This window comes from Bidens hawaiensis, unplaced genomic scaffold, assembly GCF_021521415.1.
Source record: "Bidens hawaiensis isolate Kalapana, Puna unplaced genomic scaffold, B.hawaiensis_p1.1 tig00019550_1, whole genome shotgun sequence".
NCBI classification, from domain to species: domain Eukaryota; kingdom Viridiplantae; phylum Streptophyta; class Magnoliopsida; order Asterales; family Asteraceae; genus Bidens; species Bidens hawaiensis.
Window position 1 is genome coordinate 46,750 of NW_027492966.1, and position 27,984 is coordinate 74,733.

At 33.7% G+C, this 27,984-nt stretch overlaps 5 protein-coding genes and 1 pseudogene across 9 annotated transcripts in view; 5 read left to right on the forward strand and 1 right to left on the reverse strand.

Moving 5' to 3' along the window:
• Window positions 1-1,731: 1,731 nt before the first annotated feature.
• Window positions 1,732-3,164, forward strand: LOC143558505 (uncharacterized). Its single transcript, XM_077047329.1, has 2 exons — window positions 1,732-2,210; window positions 2,295-3,164. Exons 1-2 carry the CDS (start codon window positions 1,905-1,907, stop codon window positions 2,754-2,756), a joined length of 768 nt encoding a protein of 255 aa, XP_076903444.1. The 5' UTR covers window positions 1,732-1,904; the 3' UTR covers window positions 2,757-3,164.
• Window positions 3,165-5,334: 2,170 nt separating this feature from the next.
• Window positions 5,335-9,286, forward strand: LOC143558506 (uncharacterized). Of its 4 annotated transcripts, none has more exons than XM_077047331.1 (6): window positions 5,335-5,467; window positions 5,694-5,778; window positions 5,875-5,925; window positions 6,372-7,223; window positions 7,410-7,474; window positions 8,933-9,286. In XM_077047331.1, the coding sequence occupies exons 2-4, from the start codon at window positions 5,698-5,700 to the stop codon at window positions 7,005-7,007; spliced, it is 768 nt and encodes a 255-aa protein (XP_076903446.1). In that variant the 5' UTR covers window positions 5,335-5,467; window positions 5,694-5,697; the 3' UTR covers window positions 7,008-7,223; window positions 7,410-7,474; window positions 8,933-9,286. The 4 variants fall into 4 exon arrangements, with proteins under 4 accessions (XP_076903446.1, XP_076903448.1, XP_076903445.1 ...); XM_077047333.1 differs by lacking the exon at window positions 8,933-9,286 and having other exon boundaries at window positions 6,372-6,474; window positions 6,538-7,223; window positions 7,410-7,681; XM_077047330.1 differs by lacking the exon at window positions 8,933-9,286 and having other exon boundaries at window positions 7,410-7,681.
• Window positions 9,287-11,913: 2,627 nt separating this feature from the next.
• On the forward strand, window positions 11,914-13,326 carry LOC143558518 (SNAP25 homologous protein SNAP33-like). The gene is made up of 5 exons (XM_077047343.1): window positions 11,914-12,369; window positions 12,452-12,545; window positions 12,640-12,773; window positions 12,932-13,029; window positions 13,112-13,326. Exons 1-5 carry the CDS (start codon window positions 11,941-11,943, stop codon window positions 13,209-13,211), a joined length of 855 nt encoding a protein of 284 aa, XP_076903458.1. The 5' UTR covers window positions 11,914-11,940; the 3' UTR covers window positions 13,212-13,326.
• A 159-nt stretch (window positions 13,327-13,485) lies between these two features.
• Window positions 13,486-21,248, reverse strand: LOC143558519 (pre-mRNA-splicing factor ATP-dependent RNA helicase DEAH1-like; annotated as a pseudogene). Its single transcript, XR_013139754.1, has 24 exons — window positions 20,484-21,248; window positions 20,240-20,370; window positions 19,926-20,111; window positions 19,751-19,822; window positions 19,533-19,619; window positions 19,295-19,328; window positions 19,137-19,191; window positions 18,820-18,879; window positions 18,658-18,729; window positions 18,166-18,229; window positions 18,001-18,080; window positions 17,782-17,849; window positions 17,651-17,705; window positions 17,492-17,549; window positions 17,339-17,407; window positions 17,154-17,222; window positions 16,973-17,062; window positions 16,763-16,849; window positions 15,843-15,958; window positions 15,508-15,574; window positions 14,354-15,401; window positions 14,084-14,270; window positions 13,901-14,001; window positions 13,486-13,793 (listed from the first exon to the last, which is right to left on the reverse strand). The product of XR_013139754.1 is annotated as a pre-mRNA-splicing factor ATP-dependent RNA helicase DEAH1-like (transcript).
• The window catches only part of LOC143558517 (phosphoserine phosphatase, chloroplastic-like), a 55,777-nt gene continuing 41,876 nt past the window's right edge, over window positions 14,084-27,984 (forward strand). Inside the window, exon 1 of the mRNA XM_077047342.1 lies at window positions 14,084-14,088. The gene's annotated coding sequence lies outside the window, so the exon portion shown is untranslated. The remainder of the gene's footprint in view (window positions 14,089-27,984) is intronic.
• Window positions 24,836-27,853, forward strand: LOC143558507 (biotin carboxyl carrier protein of acetyl-CoA carboxylase, chloroplastic-like). The gene is made up of 7 exons (XM_077047334.1): window positions 24,836-25,156; window positions 26,044-26,097; window positions 26,178-26,311; window positions 26,402-26,717; window positions 26,828-26,899; window positions 27,469-27,534; window positions 27,626-27,853. Exons 1-7 carry the CDS (start codon window positions 24,995-24,997, stop codon window positions 27,647-27,649), a joined length of 828 nt encoding a protein of 275 aa, XP_076903449.1. The 5' UTR covers window positions 24,836-24,994; the 3' UTR covers window positions 27,650-27,853.

Here is a 27,984-nt window from a genome sequence, read left to right on the forward strand (position 1 = left end):
TTAAATGTGAGAATTAAGTAGAGTAATTATATATAAAAGTAGAGTAATTATATAATTACATCATAGGATAATTATCATAGAGTACATAATTACCCTACTTGATTCTCACGTTTAACACATTAATTTCATTTTATTTGATTCAAACCCTTTTTAATTAAGAGAAAATAAGTAGAACCCAAAAACCTTACATATTTTTACGTTAACGTGTAAAAAATTCTAAAACTAATGATTATCTCGTTTTCCCCAACATATATTGTCACGATACACACGCAATTTCTAATTTAAAGCGGTAGATATATGCTTTTAGTTCTTGGAATATTAGTAGGTTTTTGGAATAATAATAATAATAATAATAATAATAATAATAATAATAATAATAATAATAACATCACATATTTATATTCCACCGTCATTCCAAGAAGCTGATCTCTCAAACATAAACTTAAACCTCTTTCTTCCACAACACGATTCTTCACTTGTGTTTTTATGTTTCAAATTTACAAAACACAAAATATTAATATTTATATATTAATATTAATATTAAGGTTTCGGTTTCAAGATCAAAACCCAACAAACAACAAATGTCACAACCCAAATTCTCAATTCCAATACTTCCAACATTAATAACCAACTTTTATACACCCGCACCCGTAATATACCCTCCAGGATCCGACCCGAAAGTGATGGATCAGTCGGATATTGTTGATCCTTGTGTTGTAGCGTTATTAAGGAGTGAAGTTGTTGTTGTTGAGAAAGTTGATTTAACGGCTTCTGAACATGTAAGTTAATAATTATGTCATTATGTGGTGTCTTGATGTTGATGTTTTTGTGTTTTGTTCATTAAGGTTTGTGTGTTTGATCGGGTCAACCGATGGGTACGGCGGGATTAAATGGTTGTGAATATATATTATATTATTATTTTATTTATATTTGAATTTGATAAAGTAATAATAAATATATTTAGCTCATAGTTCATGTTGGGTTGGTCACCTAGCTGACGAGACGGGTGAGTAGTGAGTCGTGACTCACGGCTTGAAATCGATGAAGAAGGTTTGAATTGTATGGCATTTGTGATTCAGTGGTGGACCCAAGATTTTTTTTTATTTGGGCGATGGGGGCTTAACCAAAATTTTATTAGGGCTACCGGGGGCTTAACTAAAATTTTATTAGGGTTATCGGGATTTTAGCGTATGAAAAACACTAAAAGGTTTGAATTGTCTGGTTGTTGTGATTCAGCAGCAGACCCATGATTTTATTTTATTGAGGCCACCGGGGGCTTAACAAAAATTTATGGGGCTATTGGGATTTTAGCGTATACATAATACTATTTTTTTATGGTGGGCGGTTATCTGTTGTTATCAAATAGGCTCACAAATGCTAAGATCGATCGATATTGGAGATGAATGATTCGTGTAAATTTTGATAATGACTTTTAGTAAATAATTTTTTTAAAAACAATTAGGATTTTGATTTGAAAATCATTACGATTTCTTTAAAACAATTTAAGATTTTAATTTGATTGTTAGAATAAATCTTTTTATCAAATATATTGGTTCAAAATTGTTCCTTAGTTTCAGGATACAAATTAACAAGCCTTGGTACATTTTGGTTTTCTTTTACATGTAATGTATTTTTGTTTTTTTTATTAACTTTGCATCAACCAATTCAACATTGTTGTATTTTAGCTTATACATATACATATACACACATATATATATATGTTGCGTATCGACCGTTGATGATATCTTTGACACATTCAGGCAGGTGTAGCATTGAGTGAACATGCAACAAAGGTGTCCACAACTTCAACAGTTGTTGCTCCACAAGCATTAAACAATGTGGTTATAACAAAAATCGAAACCAAAACCGACGATTTCACGACTTCTGACAGTGCGAAAGCTTTCATGAAACATATGGAAAGAAAGATAGATTTGAAGACCACCCAAAAGCTAACTAGTTCATCTACAATTAACCAACAAACACCGTCACCGGTTGCTAGCGTCATTTTAGACCAAGAACCCGAGAAAAAGAACCAAGAGGTACATAATATTACCCACAATGTCTTGGTTTCAACCGTCACCGAGCAAGAAGCATCATCATCCGTTGCAAGTGACAGTTTATACCAACAAAAAGAAGCATTGGATGACTCATTGTATGTTTGCGCAATTCCTCCACCGGGACAATATTATAAAAAAATCGCTATGATGGAGGTAACTTGACTAAATTTATCATCTTTAGCATTAAAACTATTTTTACTTTATGCTTATGTGAATGTACTGTATGTTGCCTGTCAGGTGGACGAATCTTTGTTTAAGGACCCCGTACCCGTGAAACACAATGCCCAAAAAAAGCTTAAAATTTCGGAACAAACAAGAATTCCAATGGAAGAATCGAACTCAGTCGTGACCGAGAAAAATACTTTATGGTGTGAAAAGCTAGAGAAAATACCCAAATTACCCTCAACAGTCGTTGAACCGGTGACCAAACCACTTACAAACAACCTTAAAGTTGTCAATCCAAATGTATGCAACTTTGTAAGGTGTGAACTTTGTGGGATTAATTGCAACACGCGTGATGTGTTCAACAAACACATTGCAGGAAAGAAACACCAAAAGAAGTTGAAGCGAACCGCACTTGAGGGCAAAGATGTCATTTTGGAGGGGAGTAAAAGGAAGGTTAGTGACTCGTTGAATAATGAGGGTGCAGATACAAAGAGGCCGAAGACGGATCAAGAGGGAAGGGTGGTATTCTGGTGACTTGTAACGTGTGCAATGTCGGTTGTTATGGATTTACGGCGTATAAACTTCATCTTGCGGGCTCTGCGCATATCGCAATGGCGTTGAAACAGGCGACAGGTGGATCAATGGGTAAAGTATGAAGCTTTATTATCTGTTTGAAACAAGAAAATATAGGAGAGTTTGTAGCATTTTGAAATGCTAGATGTTTTAAGTGAGAACATATTTTGTTAGGTTTTGTTCTTACAAATAAAAATAAGAATATGCCTCGAGTTACTGACCTTACATAATTACATTTAAAGGTTTTTATTAAATGTTATTTAACGATAAACGTTTTTAAACCATTTATCTTTATAAACATTTACACGATCCCTCAAACCCCTTGGAACGCTTCATGGTTAAAACAACACATGAAGCGGCTCGTCAACAAGGTGACCCTTCATCGTTAAATAATGATGGTCTAAACATGCCAAAATGTTACACATGTTCAGTAACAACCAGTTCCATTAACCTTCAATAAAAGACGGTACACATAACCTATCAAACCTTAATCCCTTCATTTAGAAAACATTTGACATTATTCCAATCTGAACCTGTTTATATATCATTTTAAGAAATATATTTATAAATTACTACATTTTTTTTACATAAAGTTACAAAACAAAATAAAAAGAATACAAAAAACGGAGGTCCTTTGAACAAATCACAATGCTCATTGTTAGTGGGCCATCTCTTATTCTATCATTATCATACAAAAGGTATTGGGCCCGTTAGTTTGGTATTGTAATTTGTACCTTGTACTTCTGTTGATAAATATTTTGATTCTAGTAATATTGAGTCATCCAAATCAAATCAATAACGATTCTATTGACTGTTCACAATATATTTAAGTTGCTCATATGGATTATTTATTTATATTTATTTTATTTACAAGAAGTATAGATTATAATTAGGGGTGAGCAATAAATGGTTTGGAACCAGCATCAAGCTGGCGTTACAGAACCGTCAATGCGTGTTAATTTACGGATTCTGGTTAAAACTCAAAAGTCAAGATTAAAACTCAAGTTGTGGCCCATTTGATTCAAACCCAAAAGTTATGGCTCATATGATTCGCACAACCCATTTGATAACATAATCGGTTATGGCACAGGACCGATTAGTGAGAACCGATTTTAGCGGTTTTGGAACCAAGCCGGTTTACTATAATAGGGTCTGGTTCTGATTTTATTTTTCAGTCATTTGTTGGTTCCGGTCTAGTTATGACGGTTCTGATCCGTCGCACAACCTTAATTATAATTGACCACGCACAACGTTCGAAATGTTCCTTGCATTGGGCTACTAGACAAACACAAATATTATTTGTTTCTTTGTAAAAGATTAAAATTTTATTAGAACAGTTAAGAACATTGATCAAGGTTAGTTATAATCTTTTATATATGGAGTTGATGTGGGTTTAAAATTAAGAATCATGCAAACAAACGGTTCACATAATTGTTTCACACAAGTGACAAATTCCAAAAAGGAAAAAATAAAAATAAAATCCAAACTGGCAATTTGCTTCTTCGTCGATCGATCTCCACTAGGTTTGTTTAAAAACCTCGCGGCTAGAAGCTTGCTTGATAAAAGCTCGGATAAAACTAGCTAAAAAAACTTGATTTGAAATGAGCTAGGCCGAGCTGGCTCATTTTTGTAACCGAGCGAAACTCGACCTAAGTTCCTAGGCTTGATCTTAGGCTCATTTAACTTCAAGATCGAGCTCCAGTCTAACCGATCTGCCTCATTTAAATTCTAGCTTGAGCTCGAACCCACCCTGACTCAACTCGTAAACAACCCTAATCTCCACTAGCTGTCGATATCTCCTCCAATTTGCAACCGAAATATTTGATGGACTAGCCCATGTGCCAATACAAAATTTTTTGTCCACTTTTCTTCTGGGCCATCAAGCCCAATTCATGTTTATATTTTAACTCACAGCATTTTCTTGATTAATTCTTTTCTTCCATAACTTCAAATTTTAAAACTCCATAGTCCATACCAATGTTTTTTTTATTTTATTATTTTTTACCGACACATATGAAACATATTCATTTTCCAACACATGGCCATTTTAAATTATAAATCACATACTTATTTCCATCTCAAATTTGTAAATGTTGACCCTTGAAACAATCCACTTTTAACTTTATTTATCGTGTAAGTTTGTGTGCTTAATCACTTTTTGACTTATCGTTTCTTTCAACCAATAGTCACCTACACAAATAATAAAGCTAATCCAAAGTAGTTGTTTTGAGTTTAATCAAACTAATAAAACAACCTAGTTATACCCGAAACCGGTTCATAAAAAACCTAGTTTTGACTTTAATTGGTCACATAGGAAACTGGTTCTTAAAAAATACCTGATTTATGCACCTCTACCTTTAGAGAAAGAGCTCGATTAAAACTGAGCTTGAGCTCTCGTAAGTTAACACAAGAGCTTGGTCTTAACTTGTTTAGAAAACATGGAGACATGACTAGGAATCCAGGTTGGAAGTAAAGAAAGCCAATTATGAGTAACGCACGTTGGTCAAATCAAATGTTGTTTACTTTAAACTTTACCAGATGCGTTTCCAATTTTATAATTACAAATTGAAATACAGAAACCTAAGCAATCCCAAATTCACAAACAATTAGCCTTCACAAGATTCCAACTTTATTATCTCAATTCACCTCAATTTCATCTTTCTGTACTGTACGTCTTCTAATTCAAAACCCTAGAACAGTTAATTTCAAGAATTTCTTTCAAATGTTTATTGACCTGTTTATTAATAAGATTTTTGTGGGTTTTGTTCTGTGGATTGAAAGGATTATTATACATTTTTAATTTTTAATTTTGGTTTAGTATCAGATGAGATTGATTAATCATCATATATCAAGATTCATTTTTTATTCATATTTGTTTTTAATGTTGTTATGTTGCAGATAGATGTCTACTTGTTCAAGTAGTGGCAGCAGTTATGTTCTGGAAGATGAAGAGTTGTTACAGTTTGAGGCTAGATGTAAAGAGGTACATTTTCCATTTTTTTTATTATTATTAAAGATTAAAGATACCCGTACGAGTTATGATTGCGTTGATCTCATCGGTGTATGTTATTGAATGTAGTTGAGGATCGAAAAGGACTTGCTGAAACAATCAAGCTCTGAACTCATCCGTGTAAGTTTATTTATATTCGGCCCTTTACTTATATGGTAAATTTTAGGAGTGAGCAATAACCGAACCATTAACTAAAACTGAACCGAAATTAACTAAAAACCGAATTAAAAAAATATTGGTTAGTTTTTCCTTTGTACACTCGATTAACCAAAATAAACCGACCGAACTGAACCATTCATAATTTCATGTATTTGATGTCTTATATCTCCATTTCATGGTTTTTTAAGCAAAAAATTTAGCGTAAGTTTGGTTTTGGTTATTAGCCAAACCGAACCAAAATCGACAAACTAGCCGTACGAACCAAACAGATTAAACGAAAACTGATTGGTTCCGATGGCTTTGGTTTCGGTCTAGGCTAATAACCGACCCGTGCAGACCCCTATGGTAAATGATACATATATGTTCTATAAATACTAAAGTTTGACCCGGGAGTTGACTTAATACAGAGCCTAGAATCTCACGCAAAAACGTTATCCGCAACTCGATCTAATGACAAGAAGCGTATCCAAGATTTGGAAAGAGAATTGAGTAACTGCTCCCAAGAACTAGGTAAGTGCACTCTGCTAACCGCAGGCGTATGGTTGTTGTACTGTAGGCTTGACTCATTCACAGATTACTTGCAGGATCAGTTGACCACACGTGACACAGAGATAAACCGTTTGACTGATTATATCCACAGTCTAGAGTCAAAGGTCAAAGCGAAAGAAGATTTGGAAGAAGCTATAAGAAAATTAGAACGAGAGTTGAAGGCGTGCAAGTTTGAAAATTTAACTTTAATGGAGAAATTAGAGGATAAAGAACACGAATTGCGTAATTCAACGTCGTGCATAGATAAACTAGAGGAATCCATTTCGAATATTGCTTTGGATTTCCAGTGTGATATTGAAAGCATGAAGCTTGATTTGATGGCGATGGAGCATAGTTTTCTTGAAGCGAAAGAACTCCAAAAAGAAGTTGATCGAGAACATCATAGGATGTGGGAACTTGCTAGAAACTTTACACGGTTAGTTGAGGAAAATAAGGACTTGAAAGAGAAGCTTAAGACATTTGAAAGCAATGCGAAAGTGAAGAAATTAAATTAATATGAAGCTCAAATACATGATTATGAAGTTCTTGTGAACCAGCTTAAGGAACAGTTAAAAGACGAGAAGTTTAAGGCAAATGAAGAAGCTGAAGATTTAGCTCAAGAAGTGGCGGAGTTAAGATATCAGTTAACTGGATTGCTTGAAGAAGAATACAAAAAACGTGCAAGTATAGAACAACGAGCTTTACAAAGAATAACTGAGTTGGAGTCTCAGGTATTATTATTATTATTATACAATAAAAGAAAATCATCAAATAAAAACAAAATAGTTACTACAAAACGATTACAATAAAGTGATAAAGATGATTATTATTATTATTATTATTAGTGTAAACTTTAACATTAATTAACATTTGATTTGAAGTTTATTAATATTTTTTATAATTTTATTGCCATCAAGATTGAAAAAGAAAGAAGGAAAACATTTGCTGATCTTCGAGGTCTTCCAAATGCTTAGAAGCTGAGGTTAGTAGTTTTAATCAAAAACTGCAAAAAATCAACCATTTTAACATTTGACTATACCATGTGTGAGTATAGATGTTTCATTAAGTAATCCGTCCTTCTGTCCTACGAAAATTTTGATAGCCTAAGAAACGAACGACATTTTTGTCTTTCACAACGCCAATATGAAGGGTTAATGTCAGACAAAACCAACCGACTTTCAACATTTTAGTGGTTTGATCCCTAACTTCTCTTTGTAGCGGTTATATCCCTTATTTTGTTAAGATTGTTTATTAAGATTATTTTGACCTGATAACAAGGGATATAAGTTATAATGAGGATCCTAAGAGAACTCTTTGGAAATTGAGAACTTTGAGAACCATTTTAAGCACAAAAAAAAAAAAAAAAAACTCTAAAAAATTTAAAAAGTATATATCAAACAAAAAAAAACGAAAAAACTAAAAACTTTTATTTTTCATCCCGGTTTCATAATTAAAAAAAACCCTAATTATACACATATGTATATTTTTATTCAATATCGGTTTACATAATGTACACATATGTGCCTTATCATTCACCTTAATTGTACATGTGTATAAAGAATAACTTGTATAATTTTGCTAAACCGATATTTTTTTACTGTTTTTAAATTTTTTTATGAAACAAGAATGAAAAATAAAATTTTTTGGTTTTTTTCCTTTTTTTATTTTCGTGTTTTTTTTTGTTTTATCTTTTATGAAAAGAACTTTTTTTGTGGTCCAAAATGGTTCTCAAAGTTCTCAATTTGAAAATAGTTCTCACATGATCCTAATCCTAAGTTATAACCGTTATGCAAGACAAGTTAAGGGACCGAACTGCTAAAATGCTTGTTGTTTTCTTGATATTAACCAACACTAACCCGTATATAAATTTGTTCAACAGAAACATTTAATGTGTCTAGTGTCAACAAGTTAAAAAAGTTAAAACTTGGTTGGTTTCATCAAACATTAAATCTAAAATGAGTAAAATGCGGTTTTCGTCCCTGTGGTTTGTTCAAATTTGCGGTTTTAGTCCGATAGTTTCAAATCTGCGGTTTTCGTTCCTGTAGTTTCATTTCACCTGCAATTAAACCCGACCACACTAACCCCGTTAAGTCTGGTCGTTAAACCCATCAACGTGCCCCTCACGTGAGGGACAGTTTTGTCCTTTTTCTACCCAAATAAACCCCAACTCTAATTCACAAGCCCCCTCACGTGAGGGTCTGAGGTATATTTGGGGGGAAAAAAGACAAAATTGCCCCTCACGTGAGTGGCACGTTGATGGGTTTAACGACAAGACTTGACGGGGTTAGTGTGGTCCGGTTTAATTACAAGCTAAATGAAACCACAGGGATGAAAATCGCATATTTGAAACTATTGGACTAAAACTGCAAATTTGAACAAACCACAGGTTCACTCATCTAAAATTAATGTTTAATTCGGGTTCATCGTATTTTCTTAACAGGCGGTCAATTTTGGATCAAAAATGTCAAAAAAAGTGGATCTTTGATGCATCAGAACTAGTGAACCATCATGCAGAAGTGAAGTTATAAAGTTGCAGAGTGCATTAATCAGGTTTGGTGACCTTGTTATTGTGATAAAATAAGAAGGTATGATAGATTAAATGTTCATTTTTATTTGGGTTGATCAGATCAAAAGAAATGTACAGATTTGGTTGTCTTTGAAGTACAAGTTATTGTAATTGTCTACATTTGGTAATATTTAGTGATTGGATTTATGTGGGCATTGTGTTTTGATAAAACTTTACCATGTAAACGATTTTCTCGGTCATTCAAGAACCCGAATTTTTACTACATTTGGGAGGCAAATTTCTTGTACTTCCAAAGACTCGAATCGAAATCTTTAAAAGTTTAAGAAGTTTTGTCTCTCGTCATTTACCACCAACGCTAGTATACAAGTAAGAATTGGATATATATTTTCTATTATTACTTACTAGTTTAAGGGAAAATTCTCAAAATGTCCATTTTAAGGAGAGAGGTTCGTTAAATGTCCCCATTTTTACTCAAAATGTTCGTGTTAGTTTGTTCTGTGTTTTCTTGTTTTTTAATATTTGTTATTTTGTTAATTTTTGTTTTCACAAAGTTAACTTTGAACGAAGTGTTTTGATAATTGACAACAATTTATACAAAATAGAAAGTCAAACTTCCTTAATTTTATCGCCTCTCTTATAAATCATATTTAATGATGAAGATTTGATTGGATAAGTGATTGTAAAATATTCACTCAATTTTAAGACAATTAAAATAAAAGTCGTCGACAAGTTTGGAGAAAATAAGGTTGTCGACAAGATTGTGAAACCCGTTGACGTCGGCGAGAGTATTCCAAAGATAGTCACATACGATGGTTTTGAATTATCCCAAAAGTTTCCTTTATCGACGGGTTTGTTTCAAATCTTGTCGGAGAAGACGGGTTACAAACACGTGACTATTTTTTATTGGTATTTAAGAATCAGTCGTCACGAATACCAAGTCGTCGTATGCAATGGATTTGTAAGATTACTTTTATTGGTGATCCAAGTCGTAGGTGAGCCACAATGTGAAATTAATAAAAATGAAAAAAAGTGAAGAAATATCACAACCTAGGTTGCAACCCAAGTCATGCCACATATCAAACAAATATAGGTTCATGTTACATTTTCTTTTTCTTTTTTCTTTTTAGACAATTCATTTCATATACACAATATTTATTTATTTTTTTTAATTCTAAAAGCACAATATTTTTTAGTTTTCTTAATATTTAAAAAAAGAAAACATATAAATTAAAACTTAAATCATATATTTGTAATAAAAATTGGTTTGAGTTGGGCTGTGAATTAGAGTGAAAAATTGGGTTAAGTTGGATTGTATAAGTTGAAAAGAGAGAAATTAGTTTTTTTTTATTAAAGGTTGGGTTTGTTAGGTTGTGAATAAAGTTAGTCTAAAAACGTTTCTAGAATTTAAAAAGAATTTTTCTTAGGTTAAAATATACCATTAAAACTTTGAAATTAATAAAATCAAAATACAAAAGGAGACAAAAATGAGAATGCGAGAAGAATTTGTGACAACATAAAAAACCCCTTAAAAATAAATTCAAAAAAAATAATAAAAAAATCATAACTCAAAATATAAATAAAATACGAAAAAATTTAAAAAACTGAAATGTTTCCACCATCATTCCCGTTAAAAAAATAAAAATAAATTGACGAAAAGACACAATGCCGAGATCAAAGACACAATCGCGAAAATGCACATAATTATAACTAGAAAAGGACACAATATATCGCAAGATATAAAACATCGCCGAACAAAATATAACACAATGTTGAGTAATATAACACAATATAAAAAAAGATACAATGTAATGGAAAAAAAACACGATGATGAAAATAAACACAAAACACAATGATAAACAAAAGACACAATGACTTTTTTCACTTACCATTACTATTTATTATTATTATTTTATGAGAACGAGAAAGACGGTAGAATCATTTTTGTGTTTTTACTTTTTTTCATTTATTTATTAAATTTTGAGTTATGAGTTATTTATTTATTTATTTATTTTTTTAAAATTAAAGGATTTTTTTACGTAACTATAAATTTTTCTTATCCTTCTCATTTTTGTTTTCTTTGTAAAGTTACTTGAACCTTATCATAATACGTTTCTTTTTTCCCCTCACGGTTATTATACTATACGATTAAATCATATCCTAATTATTTAAAAAAACGTGTACATTTATTTATTTTTTTGAGAAAAAAAACAGGGAGAATCTTGTTGATGAGAAATATGGTGTTTTGGAATATTGAAGTTACATTCTACAAGGAACCAAACAAACTTTGGATATCCTTCGTGGTCCCTTGTTTATTTATTACTTTGATCAAATACCTTTTCTTTTATATTTATTAACATCCCACTTGGATTATTAATTCAGTCTCTCCGTCAACAGGTACCCTTTTTCCGGTGTTTACTTTTTTTTAACTTTTTTACATGTTCACTTACCATGACATCTTCTTCTCAATTCATATAGATTTTATTGCTTTCTTGATGCTTAGTGATCTATTCATGTGGGTTTTGCTTCAATTACTTTTTTCTTTTTTAGGTTTTTGATTCATGGATGTGTTCTTATTTTCTATCTGTTTGCTCAACTAATCTTTCTTTAATTTGGTGTAACTGTTGTGGATTAATGTCTCTTGATTTATATAATTACTTTAAACTGGTCAACACTAACCTTTGTTTGATCAAATCATCATTTTTTCTTTATTTTTGGGGCTTTTTTCATGTGGGTCTTTTATGTTTATGTTTTCTTTGGTTGGTTAACTGTTAATTCAACACCAATATGAGAAAAAGGTCAAAACTTTGTTAACTTTGATCAATTTAATACTTGTGTAATTGTCTTATGTTTCATTGTTGTTCATACTTTTCAGGACTCGTATGATCGTGTATAGTGAATAGTCATATCCTGTAAGATCAAGTATGTTTGGGCACAAGAAACCGCAACCTGGTTCCAACCCGTTCGACTCAGATGATGAGATTGACAAACGGTCAACTGTAAAACCGTCGAAAAGAACCTCATCCGTCCATTCGTCAACACCCACGAATTCAAACACCGCCGCGCTTTTTGACGATGGTGGGATTAATAAAGGGACATCATTTGCATCGAGAAACAGATACAAGAACGATTTTGTTGATTCCGGCGGTTTAGAGAACCAAAGTGTGCAAGAACTGGAGCACTATGCTGCATATAAGGCTGAAGAGACTACAAAGGCGGTGAATAGTGCGTTAAGAGTTGCCGAGGATATTAGAGAAGGTGCTAAAAACACGTTGATTACGTTGCACCAACAGGGTGAGCAGATTAACCGAACTCACATGGCTGCAGCCGATATTGAGCAGGATCTCAGTAGGGTAAGTAAATGGCTCGGTTTCGTTTCGTTTAGTTTGGTTTGGTTTGGTTTTCAGCGTATATTTGATTATTTTGTTTGTTTAGGGGGAGAAGCTGTTGGGAAGTCTCGGGGGCATTTTTTCTAGGACGTGGAAGCCGAAAAAGGGTCAGGCAATAGAAGGGCCTACGATCATCAGAGGTAATTAAGCGTAATTAAGTGTAATTAAGTCATGTGATTAGAATTGTCATTGGGAAATTTTTTAGTGTTTTAGCGAGCGTTGGTAATTTTGCAGATGACCCTGATAGAAGAAAAGGTAATCATTTGGAGCAACGAGAAAAACTTGGACTTACAACAACTCCAAATAAGGGACCGTCACGTTCAAGAACTCCACCTCCTGAATCTGCAGATGCAATGCAGAAAGTTGAGGTATAATTATCCTTGAAAGTCATGAGCTTTTTGAACCTTCGACTAACGATTGTTCTTGTGAAAAAAAAGTTGGTTCTCTTTTTGTCTTTAAATTCTCACAAACATCCATTAAACACGGGTGACATTAATCCTGTTCTTTTGTGTAATAATACATACAGTATGAGAAAGCAAAACAAGACGACGGTCTCTCTGACTTGAGTGACATTTTGGGAGAACTTAAGGAAATGGCTGTTGACATGGGTTCTGAGATTGAGAGGTTAGTGTTTTCCTAGATATTAATATTTGAAAAGTATGAAGATGGATTGAATGTTTTCTGAAAGTTGGTTCATATTGTGCAGGCAAAACAAAGCCCTCAATCCTCTTCAAGATGATGTTGATGAGATCAATTTCAGAGTGAAAGGCGCCAACCAACGCACTCGCCGCCTGCTTGGAAAATAATCCTGTAGTGATTTCAGTTACCTATTCTTGAACGATAATTGTGTCATGTCAAAACTTACCTCCTTACTGTTGTTGATTACTTTGTTATGCACTGCTTGTTAGTTGTTGTGGTTAATCAGGGTTGATTATTTTTGTTTGTCAATCTCATTATATGAGTTGAATGGATTAAGGATATGTTGTCTGAACTGCAACATGACTCAACTGCAATTTCAAATTTAACCGATTTCACATAAGAATTTGTCTGTATTAAAGTTGGTTTAATAACAATCACGTCTAACAATAGGATTAGCGGTAGCATTAGTGCCTAAAACTCCTCATCGACAGTCTTACACAAGATATACAAAATTGTATTTACAAAATCTCATTCCTTAACATCTCTGTAGAATAAATACCATACTCAATCCCTGACCGCACGACCTTGTCCACGTGGCATTTTCTTTGACGCCAAATCTTCAACATCCTTCAGCTGATAATAATGAGGCGCTATTTCCACAAGCCACTCGGGTTTCAAATCGCTCACTTGTCGCATATACTCTTTGTTGTCAGCACTAGCTCGTGGTATACCACCCACCTTGGAAGTACCTTAACAAGCATAACACAAACAATAACAAGATTAATAACTAACACATACACCTTACAATTCAAATGATTTAAAGGTTTCTTTATAATATAAACAGAAACTAAACTACCTGAGCTAAACCAGAGCTGGGATGTATATAAACCGTCTGAGGATGTTTAACGGTTCTGTAAGCACCGTTCTTCTGCATCTTTGCTGAGTGAGGGAAGTAACCTAGAAAACATAAAGAACGGGTTTAGTAAACAATAATGGTTAAAATACTTAGTAATCTTAAGTCATTCAGTTTTTGAACAACCTGAGGTTATGGCCTTCTTAATCGCTTCCAAATCTCCCGGGTTCGATGTTAACTCGATTTCAACTCTTTCTAGAAGCCCTTCCAACTGATCTCTTATGTCTCGGGCCCGCTTCATACTCCTGACTTGGATGTAATTCTCATAGCACCATTGAGTAGAAAAGTTTGTTTCTCTCCACGAACTGTAAACCTATAATGGTTACATTTTATTAGAAATATGAACGTTTTAAAATACAAGTGTGTGTATTTACTATTTAGTATTTACCAACATACCTTAAGCAAGGCGATATGATCTCCAACATTACCCATATGAAAATTCAAACGTGCATTATCCGCATGAACTTGTTTATCTTTCGGACGATAAAATATAGAACTTCCGATCGACAGCATGGCAGCAATTGAAATAATCTCATCCGAGCATTGATATTTCTCAGATGCAACAATCATCTTAGACAACATAGGATCAAGAGGGAATTCAGCCATCTTTCTACCCACTTTTGTCAACTCACCTTTTTTAATTAAGTGCACTTAACGCAAAAAGCAGCTCCAAAGCTTTAAGTAAAGCTTCAGCAGGCGGTGGATCCATAAAGTCAAAGTTCAACAAATCATGGATCCCGAGACTCTTCAAACTGAGAACCACATTGGCGAGGTTGGTTCGTTGGATCTCGGGAACCGTGTTATCATCTAAATTATTAAAATAGTTGTAAGCAGTGTACAGTCTAAAACACTTCCCGGGCCCTGTTCGTCCGGATCGACCCGCACGTTGATTTGCAGATGCTTTCGAAATAGGTGTGATGAGTAACGACTCCATTCCCGTACGCGGGTTGTAAGATTTCATCTTAACGAAACCCGGGTCGATCACGTATTTAATACCATCAATTGTTAATGATGTTTCTGCAATGTTAGTAGCAAGGACCACCTTGTGGGCCCCTTCGGGAGTTGGTTCAAAAATCTTGGCTTGAAGTTCAGTTGGAAGATTTGCATAAATGGGGCATATTATTAGTTCTGCAATTTTGCTACCTAACCCACGGGTTCGGTGCTTAAGGATCTCTTCGGCTGTTTTGATTTCTTCCTGACCGGTGAGAAAGACTAGTATGTCACCATCGCCAGGTGGCTGAGTGACGTGGATCTGAAGAGCTGTGACAATTGCAGCATCCAAGTAATCAGCTTCGGGTGCTTTGGTGTAATTTATCTCTACAGGAAATCTCCTTCCGGGAATTTTGAAAATTGGGGCAGAATCGAAATAGTCACTAAATTTCTCGGCGTCGAGAGTGGCACTTGAAATGAGCAACTTGAGGTCGGGACGAAACCGAGCTATATCCTAACAAAATAAAAACGGATGTGTGGGTCAAATTATGTATATAGAGAACATTCTATAAACTCAAAAAATGATTGAAAATATGCTGGGGTGCGAGATTTAGATATACCTTAACTAAACCGAACAAGATATCAGTCGACAATGTCCTCTCGTGAGCCTCATCCACCAACACAACACTGTTTTCAATTTAATTAATACTAGTTAGCCAGTATGTACAAATAAAACAGTAAAAAGTCGAATTACTGGTGGCAAAATGGGTGCACGGGTGTGTTGGTTAATGAGTACAACCGAGTTTGGGTTTGGGGGGGGGGGTAAATGTTCAACTTTTTTCAATCACTTAACCTATTTCTTTTTTACTGTGATTTTAAGTTTACCAATGTTAACCGTTAAAAATAAAACAAAGGTTGAAATTATCACATTCGATAGGTGATGAAGAAACGATACCTGTAACTTGCAAGATCAGGTTCACCAAGAAACTCTCGAAGTAACATGCCATCAGTCATATATTTGAGCACTGTCTTGTCAGAGGTGCAGTCTTCAAAACGTATTGAATAGCCAGCCTGAAACCATATGACAAATATTTAAAATTACCATATTACAAGCCGAAAACAAAATTTAAATTAATCCAGTCAATTTTAAGACTCAAACAAACAACTTTAATTTACAAATTATTCTCTATTAAAAAAGTAATTACAGGAGGAACATCCTTTTAAATCTTAACCAGATAGTGTGTGTGTGTAACACCCCAATCATTTTAAATTGAAGAGTTTTCTATGGTTAGTTCATTTGTAGCAAGTGAAGGACTGACTGATTGCTTGATAAGAGTTTGGGAGCAGGGTTATATATCAGTTTAGATTACTTTAAAATGTGAGGTTATTTAGTAATCCATTTGTAAGCAATTTCACTAGATGTTAAAGTCAGGATATTTAAAAGCATTTGACATAATATATGGTGTGTATTACCAAGAAAACATGCATTCTTTTAAGTTCAATTCAGTTAAACAAACCAGTAGCCCAGTCATGAACCACTTAGGTATTAGGTTTTATGATGCTCAAGCAAACTGAGTCAAATAAACATTGATAGATAAACTTTATGTGATATCTTGCTATAGTGAAGCATCTAGAAATGCATAGACAACTTTATATAGCCTATTGTAGTTGTTGAGCAAACAAAGTAACTTACACATCGTTAAGCAAATTTGTAAGTTGTTTCTGTTGTAGTATAAGCAAAATTTCATACGTGATGATTTTTAATCAATTAATTGCATATGAAATTTCACATTCAGCCATTTTTAGCATAAATGAAGCAAGGATTCATAGAGAGAGTAGACATTACAAAACGCTTAAGTCAAGCACAATACATACCTCATGCCCGAGTTTGACTCCCATTTCTTGAGAGACTCTAGCAGCAACACTCATCGCAGCAACTCGTCTTGGCTGTGTACACCCGATCTGAATGAAATAAAAAGGATATGCAAAAAAAAGAATCATAGCTTTCATGTTTTTAAAAGAAACATGCTGTTGCAGAAAAAACAAGAAAATGAAAATAAAGAAGCTTGGTATTTGCAAACATACCATTCCACGTTTCGTGTATCCAGCTTCATGGAGATATTGTGGTATCTGAGTAGTCTTCCCAGAACCAGTCTCACCAACAATGACAAGAACCTAATAAAACCAAGATACAAACCGAAAATCATAAGCAAATAATTTGGTAACAGAAAACAACCAACATGTAATGCAAAGAGTTCAAGTAGACCTGATGATCTTCAACAGCTTGGAGCAATGATTCCCGACAAGGATACATAGGTAAAGTTTTTCTGTCAGCCTGAAGACCAAACATAAAATCACATGTTAGAACAAAATAATTCGTCAAAAAAAGAATATAAGGCATATTAATAAACCAATATACTAATCAATGTTTCAGAAATGAAGGGAATGTACCAGAAGCTTTTCATGCGCTGATTTTGCCATTGATTTTTCCTGTTCCTCTTGATATGCTTCATCATCAACCTGTAAATTAGAGAAACTCGATAAATTAACGATTAGGTGAAAACCAATAAACAAATATCACACCACGATAAGTAGAGTTCTTACATTTACACCACCCATGACTTGACCCTGTATGAACTCGCTCTGATCCTCAAACACAAAACTGTCGAAGAAAATAAACAAATGAGATTGATCATATCCATTGGTTGCCATATTTAAAACAATCTAAAAAAAATCTCAAAGGTGAAACTACAAAAAGCATACTCGTAATTTTCGGACTGCGTTTTGTTCTTTGACCCGTACTTTAGTGTTGCTTTACCTGAAAATTGATTACTCATTAGCTAACATGTTAGTGATTACAGATTAAATATTAGCCTAGGTAACTAAGGGCATACCAATCTGATGATCCTCCCATGCTTCTTGTTCAGCAAATGGGTTCATCTTATCTCCATCTTTTGAGTCTCTGCAATATTAGCAAACAATAATGATTTAAACTCAAGTAATAGCAATAAGAAAGTGTTTTGCAATGATTTAAACTCAAGTGATAGCATAAAGAAATAAGAAAACAGAGTAGGGTGTTTGCATGTAGGAACATGCTAACATTGTATTTTTACCTGTAGCGCTCCATAGCTACAGCAAATCTTTTCTCTTGATGTACACCACCTTCTTCATCATAAGCATCAGGCATCCGATACTGCATTGTGAAATGAATTATAGAATTAGTAGAAAAATAAGACTATAACATAAATAGCAGCTAGTATCTGTGTCTACAAACTTACCTCGTTAATGTTATCATCCTCTTGAGACCGCTTCTGCACCAGGTCATATATTTGCTTTTTATATCTGTAAAAATAGAAGACAAGTATCAGAAAGTGAGAAAACTTAGGATAGATATTTAGTACAGAAAACCATCATGTACACAACAACATGCATTCAAATGCAAAAGAAAGTAAGAAATAATAACACACTTACCAGAAAATATATAAAATTTTCATATATGTATACGTTTTGACAAGGTAGGAGTGCCAAAAGTTTGTTTAAAGTTATAGGCGTTATCAGTGTCGAATTACACACCAACATAACTTCTATTATAAGTTTGACAAAACAACAAAAAAGTCAAAAACAAGAAAGAAAAAATATAGCTTGGCATGAATGACACAAACTGAGATGTGATATGTTCATACTAAACCAATGCATTAATTAGCATGTATAGGCCACAAATGTATTCCAGCTAGTACAGATTTCACGTAATAAAGATTTAAGAGAATTACCTATTCTCACGGTGTTCAACTTCTGTTAGTTTGGTATTCCCAAATAGATACTGCTCATCTTCAATATCGTCTCTGAAATTGAAGAAAAAATATAAGGTTTAACAAAAAGAGAACAAAATAACACGTTAGAAAATTAAATGTGAAACAATCTTTTAAAAATACCTAATTTCCTCCAATTTTTTCTGCTCTCTTTTCTTGAGATATTCCTGCCTCGAAACTTTCCTGAAAAAGGATAGAAGAAACTTTTCAAGTTAAGATCCTCCAAATGAAGAACATTTTTTTTAGAAAATCTTGTATTTTTTATAAACATGAGATCTTCAACTGCTTAACTTCTTAGTTACTACAATAATTCAAATCATTTAACTGTTTCAACCAATCATGTCATTTAGGTATCACACTTAGTGTGAAGAAATATAAAACTAAAAATCTAATATAACAATAATATTCAAAGGGTTTTCTAGCAAAAGCTCAGTTCAGACCTTAAAGCTCCAATGTCATCTTCTTCCAAAGCATTGGCTCTCCTAATTGCCTCTTCTGTTGTCACATAAGCAAAAAAAATAAAAAATAAAAAATAATAATAAGTATAACGTTTTCATAGATTTATGTGATAGAAAAATAGTAACATGTTCATAATCACCTTCTTCCCTCTTGGATAACTTCTGCTCTGTCAGCTGTGAAATAAAATAAATAAAGTTAGGAACATTAGCACATAGCTTATTTCTCCATTCATCAGTCAAACATATGCAATCATAGTTGTCAAATGACTAAAGAACCAAATCAAGATCTTATAATAGTTAACCATATTAGTAATTAGTAAACAATGTATAAATGCTTGAAAACGCAAAAAAAATATATATATATTGATTTAAGCAAACCTTGTTAGTCCTTGCAGCATCTTTTTCCCTTAGATGACGCTCCAACTCCTCCCTTTCTTGTTGGTCACGCAGTCTTTCTTCTTCCAACTGTAACACCAACACAACTTTGGAATTAATATTTGACCAGTGAATTACCACTAAATATCTGAAATTAAACAATATCAGGTAATTAACTAAACAGTGTTTTGATGCCAAAAAACTAATAATATGTCAGATACCTCAGAATCATCCGACTCATCACGTGAAACTTTTTGTTTAACTCGTCTTGCTTCTTTCAAATTCACAACTCCCTGCAGCACCACATATCATAATCAGTATCAACTATTACACAAGACACTAATACACCAGCTTACAATAAAAAAGATCAAATTTATTATGTACAGGCATTCATACCTCGTCATCTTCATCTTCTTGGGCTTCACTCTTCTTTCTGAAAAGTTTCTCTTTTTTGTCAGTCTTTTTAGGCTTCACAGAGCTGCCAGGGTCACCATTGTCATCATCATCATCAGCCTCCAATAGCTTGTAAGTCCTCTGCTTTTTGGCTAGCATTGCTGCAGCCTCTTCTTGTTGTCGATAAAGCTATTAAAAAATATGATAATAACAATTAGGTACCATGGTAACTATAAATTACCCTCAAAAATCAAAGAAGGCTGATAACGCTAACAGACCATTTGAATAATACAAAAAGAAAAACAAGGGAAACTCACATTTGATCCAGAACTCTTACGATCAACCTTTCGAAAGAGTTCTTCAGCAAACGTCCGTGTGTCGTTTAAATTAGACACCCCCATGTCTTTCAGATTATTAAACACATCAGAAGGCGATGAAGCTTTCTTTGCTGAAATAGATTAAAGAAAAAGGCAACAAATATCTGTCAAAATCATGATAAACAATATGGCATGACAACTTAACAACAATACGTGTAAACAATTAGGTTCAAAGATACCTTACCTAAACTAATCATGTATTGGACCACAGTTGGTTGCCAGTATCCCAAGAGAGAGATCAACTTATCGGATACCCAGGTCTTCAAGTCACTCCCCATATCTAACTACATTCAAAAGACACCAAAACACGATTATACAACTAATAATAGCCATATATCAAGACAGGCACAAAAAAGTAATGACAATAATGCAATCATCAAAATTAACAAAAAAAGTAATGTCAAAAAAAGCCAAAACATCACTAAAACATGTAAGCAAAAGTCGGTTTCGGGACGTTAAATTTTACCATTTAGAGCATTCACGTTGGAGCCTTCATCTCCATCTTGATAACTTAACCAAAAACAATTTTTTCTTTAAATTTTGATTACATTTCAAAAACCTCCCACATCCAACTCTCTCTCTCTCTCTCTCTCTTACTCACAAACACTAATTTTATTATTTTTCCTCCTTTTAATACACTCACAGCAAAATATAGTTTTCTATATCTTTTTCTCTATTGTAGACAATCCAATATGGTGTTCTAGTCGTTTACACTATATTTTCCTCTACATTATACAGAAAGTATGGATATAGAGAAACTCCAATGTGCATGCTCTGCAATACAAAGGTCAAATTTGATTTCTCAAGAACAATCATCTCCAATTGTTTAATTCACTCTCACTAATTCTCACTGCCCCTCTCACCAATGCTTAATAGGTACGTTTCTCTTATAAAACAAGTTAAAACAATTAACATGCTTCCATGAAATTTCAGTTACAAATAGAGCTGTATACAAATTGAACATTCAGCAAACAGTTCGTGAAACGTTCGTCGGGAAGTTTGTTTATGCCCGTTCGTTAATAAATGAACAGACATGAACAAGAATTTGCTTCGTTTAGCAAAATGAACAAACATGAATAGAGGTCGCGTTCATTCATTTGTGTTCGTGAACGTTCGGTAATGTTTTCAGTTATGTTCATTTACGTCCCTTTGTTTATGTACGTTAGTTGAAGGTTTGTTTCATATATTTTTTTAATATTTTATTTGTAATGGCAAACATAACATTTAAATTTAAATTCTATGACTTTATTGTTTATATGTTCAGCTCGTTTCGTTAAAGATTTGTTTGTTTTATAAAGTCTGGCTTCAACTAACAACAAGTGCTTCATTGACATTACTAAAATAAAACTGCCAATTGGAGGAAGATTATGCTTATGATTATTACTATTATTATTATCTCAAGTTCTTAACTTAATACTTAACTATTGATTATAATGCTGTTTTTTATTTAAATAGTACATGTTCGTGAACAAGTTTAATGCTAAACAAACGAACATGAGCAAGGCTTCGTTTCGTTTCGGTTCGGTTAATCAGTTTACAGCCCTAGTTTACAGGATAGAGAGCTAATTATCCTAATAATAATGCAAATTAATCAAGGAATTAGATTCACAGCAGTGGATACACATACATAATAATAATTTGAATCTGAAAACGGAGATGAATTGATACTAACCTGTAATTTGGATTTCGATGAACAAAAACCCTAATTAATTCCAGCGGTTTGTGCAGCAGGATCTTGAATGAATTTGTTATTATTATTATTATTATTATTATTATGGGGTTTAACGGGTATGTTAATTTGGATGCAATTCGGATCTATTAACCGACCCGAAGCCTAATTTCTAGCAGGCTAGTTGCTCTTATGGGCCTCGTTTCTCTCGACCCACGTTAGTAATGAGCCTACAGGCTACAGCCCTAATTGAAGTTTGACAACTTAATTGCTACTTAAATCTTTCTAAATGTAATAAGTTTAATCTTTCTAACTAAACTGTACGGATAGTTTTGAGGCAATTATATTAACTTTTTTCAGTTTTTTGTAATTGACACTCAATTTAAAAGGCATAAATAGATACATATTTTTTTGTAGAGACTGAAAAGAATTGAATTTGTTAAATCTAATATTTTATTTAAAATAATTAGGAATGGTATAAATTTGAAGATAAAATAAATCAAGAACTGGAATGTTAATTATTCCAATAATTTTTTTACACTTTTTTGGGTTTATATAAAAAAATCTTTTTAATTTATAAGTTAATTTTGTTTTCACTCTTAAAACTAATAGCCTTGCATGACTTAGATTAAGAAAAGAAAAAGAAAAAATGTATTTGTTGAACAATGAAAATATCAAAACATTTTCTTAAATCAAGAAGAAATCCAGCCAACTTGCAAAAATTAATTTATGTGATCTACAAAAGGACAAAAGGAATATTTTTCATCAACAAATAATAGTGCAATAGGTAATAGTTATAGTCCGTCCACTATGCGGGGACCAAGGACGTAATTGATGACTCAACCTAATCTCCACGACTGTTAATAGTACAAGCGAAGAAAGACTCAGAGATGCTCTCACTTTCACTTACACTCACACTCGTACTTATCTTTTTTCGATAAAGAACCAAGTATTGATTCTCACGCTGGAGTGTGGTCAATAACGAAAGCCACATCCTGTGACGAGACTAACAATGTTTGTTGTATATGTACACGCACACATAAAATAATTTTCAATGTAGGTTAGCAAGTGAAATACATTTTTTATATTACATAATAGCATTTCAAAACAACTCTCTTTTTAACCTTTCAAAGATTTAAAAATAGCATAGCGTCACGTTTAGCTTGGGTTGGTTATGAGTCAAGTCAAGCTTTGCTAAGCCAGAGCTAAATTACACTCAAACTCGGATTCCAAATTGAGCGGCAAATTTGAACACACGCTTGGTTCAGTTTGCTTAAAAAAAATAAACTCTACTCAGCTTTGGGATGATTAGGTTACTATTATTTAAAAAATAGAAAAGATCTTGATACGAACTACACCGAATGATATAGAGTTGTACTTAAAAGTTTAAATGTCATATACACAAGGTATTAAATGTTAGAAGATTGGTTTAAGCGAGCCAAAGTAGGCTCGAGCTCGGTTCATTTACAAACCTTTATATTGCAAAAATTGCATGTGGAGCTCGGTTCATTTACAAACCTTTATATTGCAAAAAATGCATGTGGTCGAGTAAAATATAGCATCAGCATTCAGCATATCATACGAGTAATTAATTATAAGAATTATAGATGTTTCATATATGTAATTATTTTTTGTATTTTCAATGACAAATTCTCGTCCTATAAAAGATAGAAGTGTATTGTACTGTCTTTGATCATTTAATCCAACAAGCATTTCAAGACGCTCTCGCATTGCACTGTATAAATATCTTTTTTTTTTTTTTTTTTTGAACATACAAGCTTTCCTCCTACTATTTACATTATACCGCCAATGCCAGGAATCGAACCCTGGACCTCTCACCAAAAGGCCAAAGCCTTTACCATCCCACCAAAGTGGTGATGGCTGTATAAATATCTCAAAACAAGAAATTGAATTTCTAGGGGAAAAACAATGTCTACAAACAGTAAATCATGTCTCAAGGGAAGACAAAAAAACACATTCACCAGTAAACTAACTCTAAAATCTAATAAAAAAAACTAAACCCATGTGTTTTAATGTACCCATTATAATTTATAAGCTGCAAAGCCTCAAGGGGTAGCAACCACTACTCTTCCTGCAACTTGATCAAGATCTCTTCTACCATTCGATGTAATCTTCCTTCCACTGTGCACATTATCACATAAAATCAGTAACACAATTCAAACAACTACTTTTTTTATGCGCTCATAAATACTGAAGTTTTAAACACTCCCCTTAGAGTCAAAGTCAACAATGTTCATGGTCTGCAGTTGTTGAAGAATTTGACGTGCAACACCGCCACTGCTTTTGCAGAAGTGAGGTGGAGCACTACCGTTCCTCTTGCGTCCACCATAGACTCTTTGGAAAGCACCAACACCAAGCCCTCCCCTCAAATGACAAAACTTGTCATCACGTGAGAGGCACGCTGATGGGATTAACGACCAGACTTAACGGGGTTAGCAAAGTCAGATTTAACCGCAAGTGAAATGAAACCATAGGGACGAAAATCACAAATTTAAAACTATTTGACTAAAGACGCATATTCAAACAGATCTATGAAAACAAAACATAGTTTTTTTTTTGAACGGCCAACTAAGTAACGCCCGTGTACTCCGTACGCAGCCCCCATTGGCTAAAGGTAGCCTGAGCCGGCCACTAGTCCGGACGGACGGAGCCCCTAGCGGTCCACCTATTGAGGGACTCACCGGATAAAACCCGACCCCCACACCCGCCAAACGACACGACAGCGGGGAGTCGGTAAAACAAAACATAGTTTAATTTAACGGAAAATGAGTAATGATTTAATATTGTTTTTATATTATTATTATTATTATGGAGCTATCTCCCAGAAATACATACCTGTCATCATCCTGAAAACAATCGTCACTTAAGCAGCAGTCTCCTCGTTGATATCGCCTCAACAACACTCTACTTACTAACTCATCTCTATCTTACCGCCACCAAATCCATACAATAATAATAATAATAATCCTTCATTTCATTTCCATTGCAATTCAACTGTTTCAGCAATGGCTTCTTTCACTGTCAATTGCCCCAAAACAACAACAGCTCTATTGGCTCCTCACTCAAACCCTAACCGAAATCCCAACCACCGTAACACCACCTCTGTGGTTAGCTTCCAATCGGATATCAAATCCAGCCGCGCATTCATCTCTGGATCCTCATCTCAGGTTTATTATTATTATTTCATTTACGAATTGAATTGAATTGAATTTACTTCTGTTTTGAGATACAGAGCTTGCTAATTGATTTGTTAGATGTGTTGTTAACTTTGATGCTGCATTGGTTACTTTTTAGGTTTAGCAATCTCTCTCTAGTTAGGCATAGTTTAGTATCAGAAACTTTAGTGTCATCTGTATGTAGACTCTGATCTAGTACCAAGTCGTGAGAAACAAGATGTTAGCCATTGTTCCAATTGATGCAGAGCGGAAGTGATAAAATATAATCTGCTCAACACGGAGTGTGTTTATTGAACTTTTGTATACTGAAATGATTACAATACAACTCTTTGTAATAAATTACAAAATGAATTTGAAACATGAAATTAAGACGTTTAACAAGGCCCTAAATTATGTTGGCTAGATAGCTGTAAAGCGCGTCAAACTAAATATAGGAAGGTTTTATTGTTGCCAAACTTGAGGAGGACAATCGGAGGCTTAAATGATGGATTTTGGGACTCACCACCTTGGGCCCTTCATGCCCTGTTTTCGCTGATCAAGCTAATCCATATAAGAATCTGTTAACTCTTGGATCAGTTCCTCATGAACAATGATAATATATAAATTTGTTGTGGTTTATCAGCATGCTTTCTGCTTTTTACAGATTGAGGAGGTTTTCAAAGAAATTTGATTGTTAGTGTATGAATGACTTGATGAGTTTATTTCTTAATGCTATTATTAAGTTAGGAAAAAAATCAGTTTATTACATGACAGAGAGAATAAAAAAGTGTGTGTCTGTGTGATGGATTGTTTTATTTTGATCATTTGATGTTTGAATTCATATAATCAAGTTGATTTATATTTATTGTGTTTTCTTATTTGATTGCTATTCTATGCAGTCATCTAAGAGGAACCGGAATGATGTCTTGCGAGTGTCTGCTCAGCTTAATGAGGTAACCTTCAAGATATATATTATCAAGTGCATAAATAAAGTACTTGGTTGTAAAAAATTAATTTTAATTTTCTGTTTAAGATTGCCCTTGAGAAATCATCAAATTCTAAACAACCTTCAAAGAAGCCTGAGGAGTCTACCAAGAAAGCAGAGACCGCAATCCCTGATGCTGCAACAATCACTGCATTTATGAATCAAGTAGCAGGGCTTGTAGAGTAAGCTAATCCGTTACTTGTAATACATTTTTCCAATGACTGGAATTTGTATAAACATATGTATGCTCAACTTCTATTTTGATGTTTCAGACTTGTGGATTCAAGAGATATTATGGAGCTTGAGCTAAAGCAAGATAATTTTGAGGTTCTTATAAGGAAAAAAGAAGCTTTGCCTCAACCGCCAGCTAACCCTATGGTCATGATGCAATCTCCACCACCTCAGGCTACGTATCAATCACTACCGCTGCCGCCACCACAGTCTGCACCATCGGTTCCTCCTGCATCTGCACCAGCACCACCCTCGCCTACCCCTGCAAAACCAAGGTCATCTCTTCCTCCATTGAAAAGTCCCATGGCTGGAACATTTTACAGGTCTCCTGCCCCGGGAGCTCCAGCATTTGTGAAGGTATGTTGATAGTAGACTGTAAACATGACATATGTAATCTATTACCGTCTTCTTTTATGGTTTCTTTATTTGTTTGACTTACTAATAAAATTTTAATATATGTTTTCCAGGTTGGTGACAAGGTTCAGAAAGGCCAGGTTATTTGCATTATTGAGGCCATGAAGTTGATGAATGAGATTGAGGTAATCACTATCACACTTCTATTCTTAGTTTGAATTACTTGCAAGTAGTAAGAACTAGATGTTATCTTTTAGGTGTTTTTAACAGATGAAAAATTTGGAATAACTGTCGGGTGTGAGTCTTTAATCATTATTCAAGTTCAAACTTTAATATAGACATAGATGTTTCTGACTTTCTTCTATCGTCATCATCATCATAATCATAAGTTCATAACCATCATTACTCTTGCTAAGCTAGGACTTTTAGCAAACAGACTTTAGCACTCACCTTCTGATTTTAATATCATGTGATGTTTTCTATTTAAATTTTATTTAAGTTGTTAGTGATAATGACCTATATACAAGCTTAAGGCCATTGATGTTACATGATTGCCACTGGTAGACTACAGTTATGCTTTCATTCTACTGATAACAATTTTGTTGGAAATGGAAACATTGCTTATTTGCTTTGTAACGTAACGGCCTCACAATATCTTCCCAGTCGTAAACAAGCGATTTTATGCACAACTTTGCTCTTGACCTTCTTTCTTTCCGCATTGTTTTGAACACTACATTATTTTGTCATGATATAGGCCGATCAATCTGGAACAATAGTTGATATTGTTGCTGAGGATGGAAAACCTGTCAGCCTGGATACGGTACTTCGTTTTTTCCTTTTAATCTTCTTTTGCATACAAAAAAACTGTATCTCGTGTTGCTAATTAAACGAGCCGCTGTTCTTGTGTGCAGCCTCTACTTGTTATTCAACCATGATGAGGAACATGAATTGGTATGGTGAGGAATCAAAACACAAGGCAAATTGAGCATTTAGTTGACTTCTGTTTGTTGTTTAATACTTATATTGTGGGTTGTAATTTTGTTTGTTCACCTTTTAGTGAGTACAATTCTGTGTTGATTTGAGTGTGAGGCACCTTGTATAATTAATTATAATAATAATAATTAATAATTTTAAAATAATCTAGTTAATTGGCTGCTCTTGAGCCTTGGTCATTTCATTATATTCAACCTTTTTATATTATAAAATATATTTTTTTTCCTACCACTTCAAGGGGGTTATATTTTGGATCAAAATGTACTATTTTATTGCT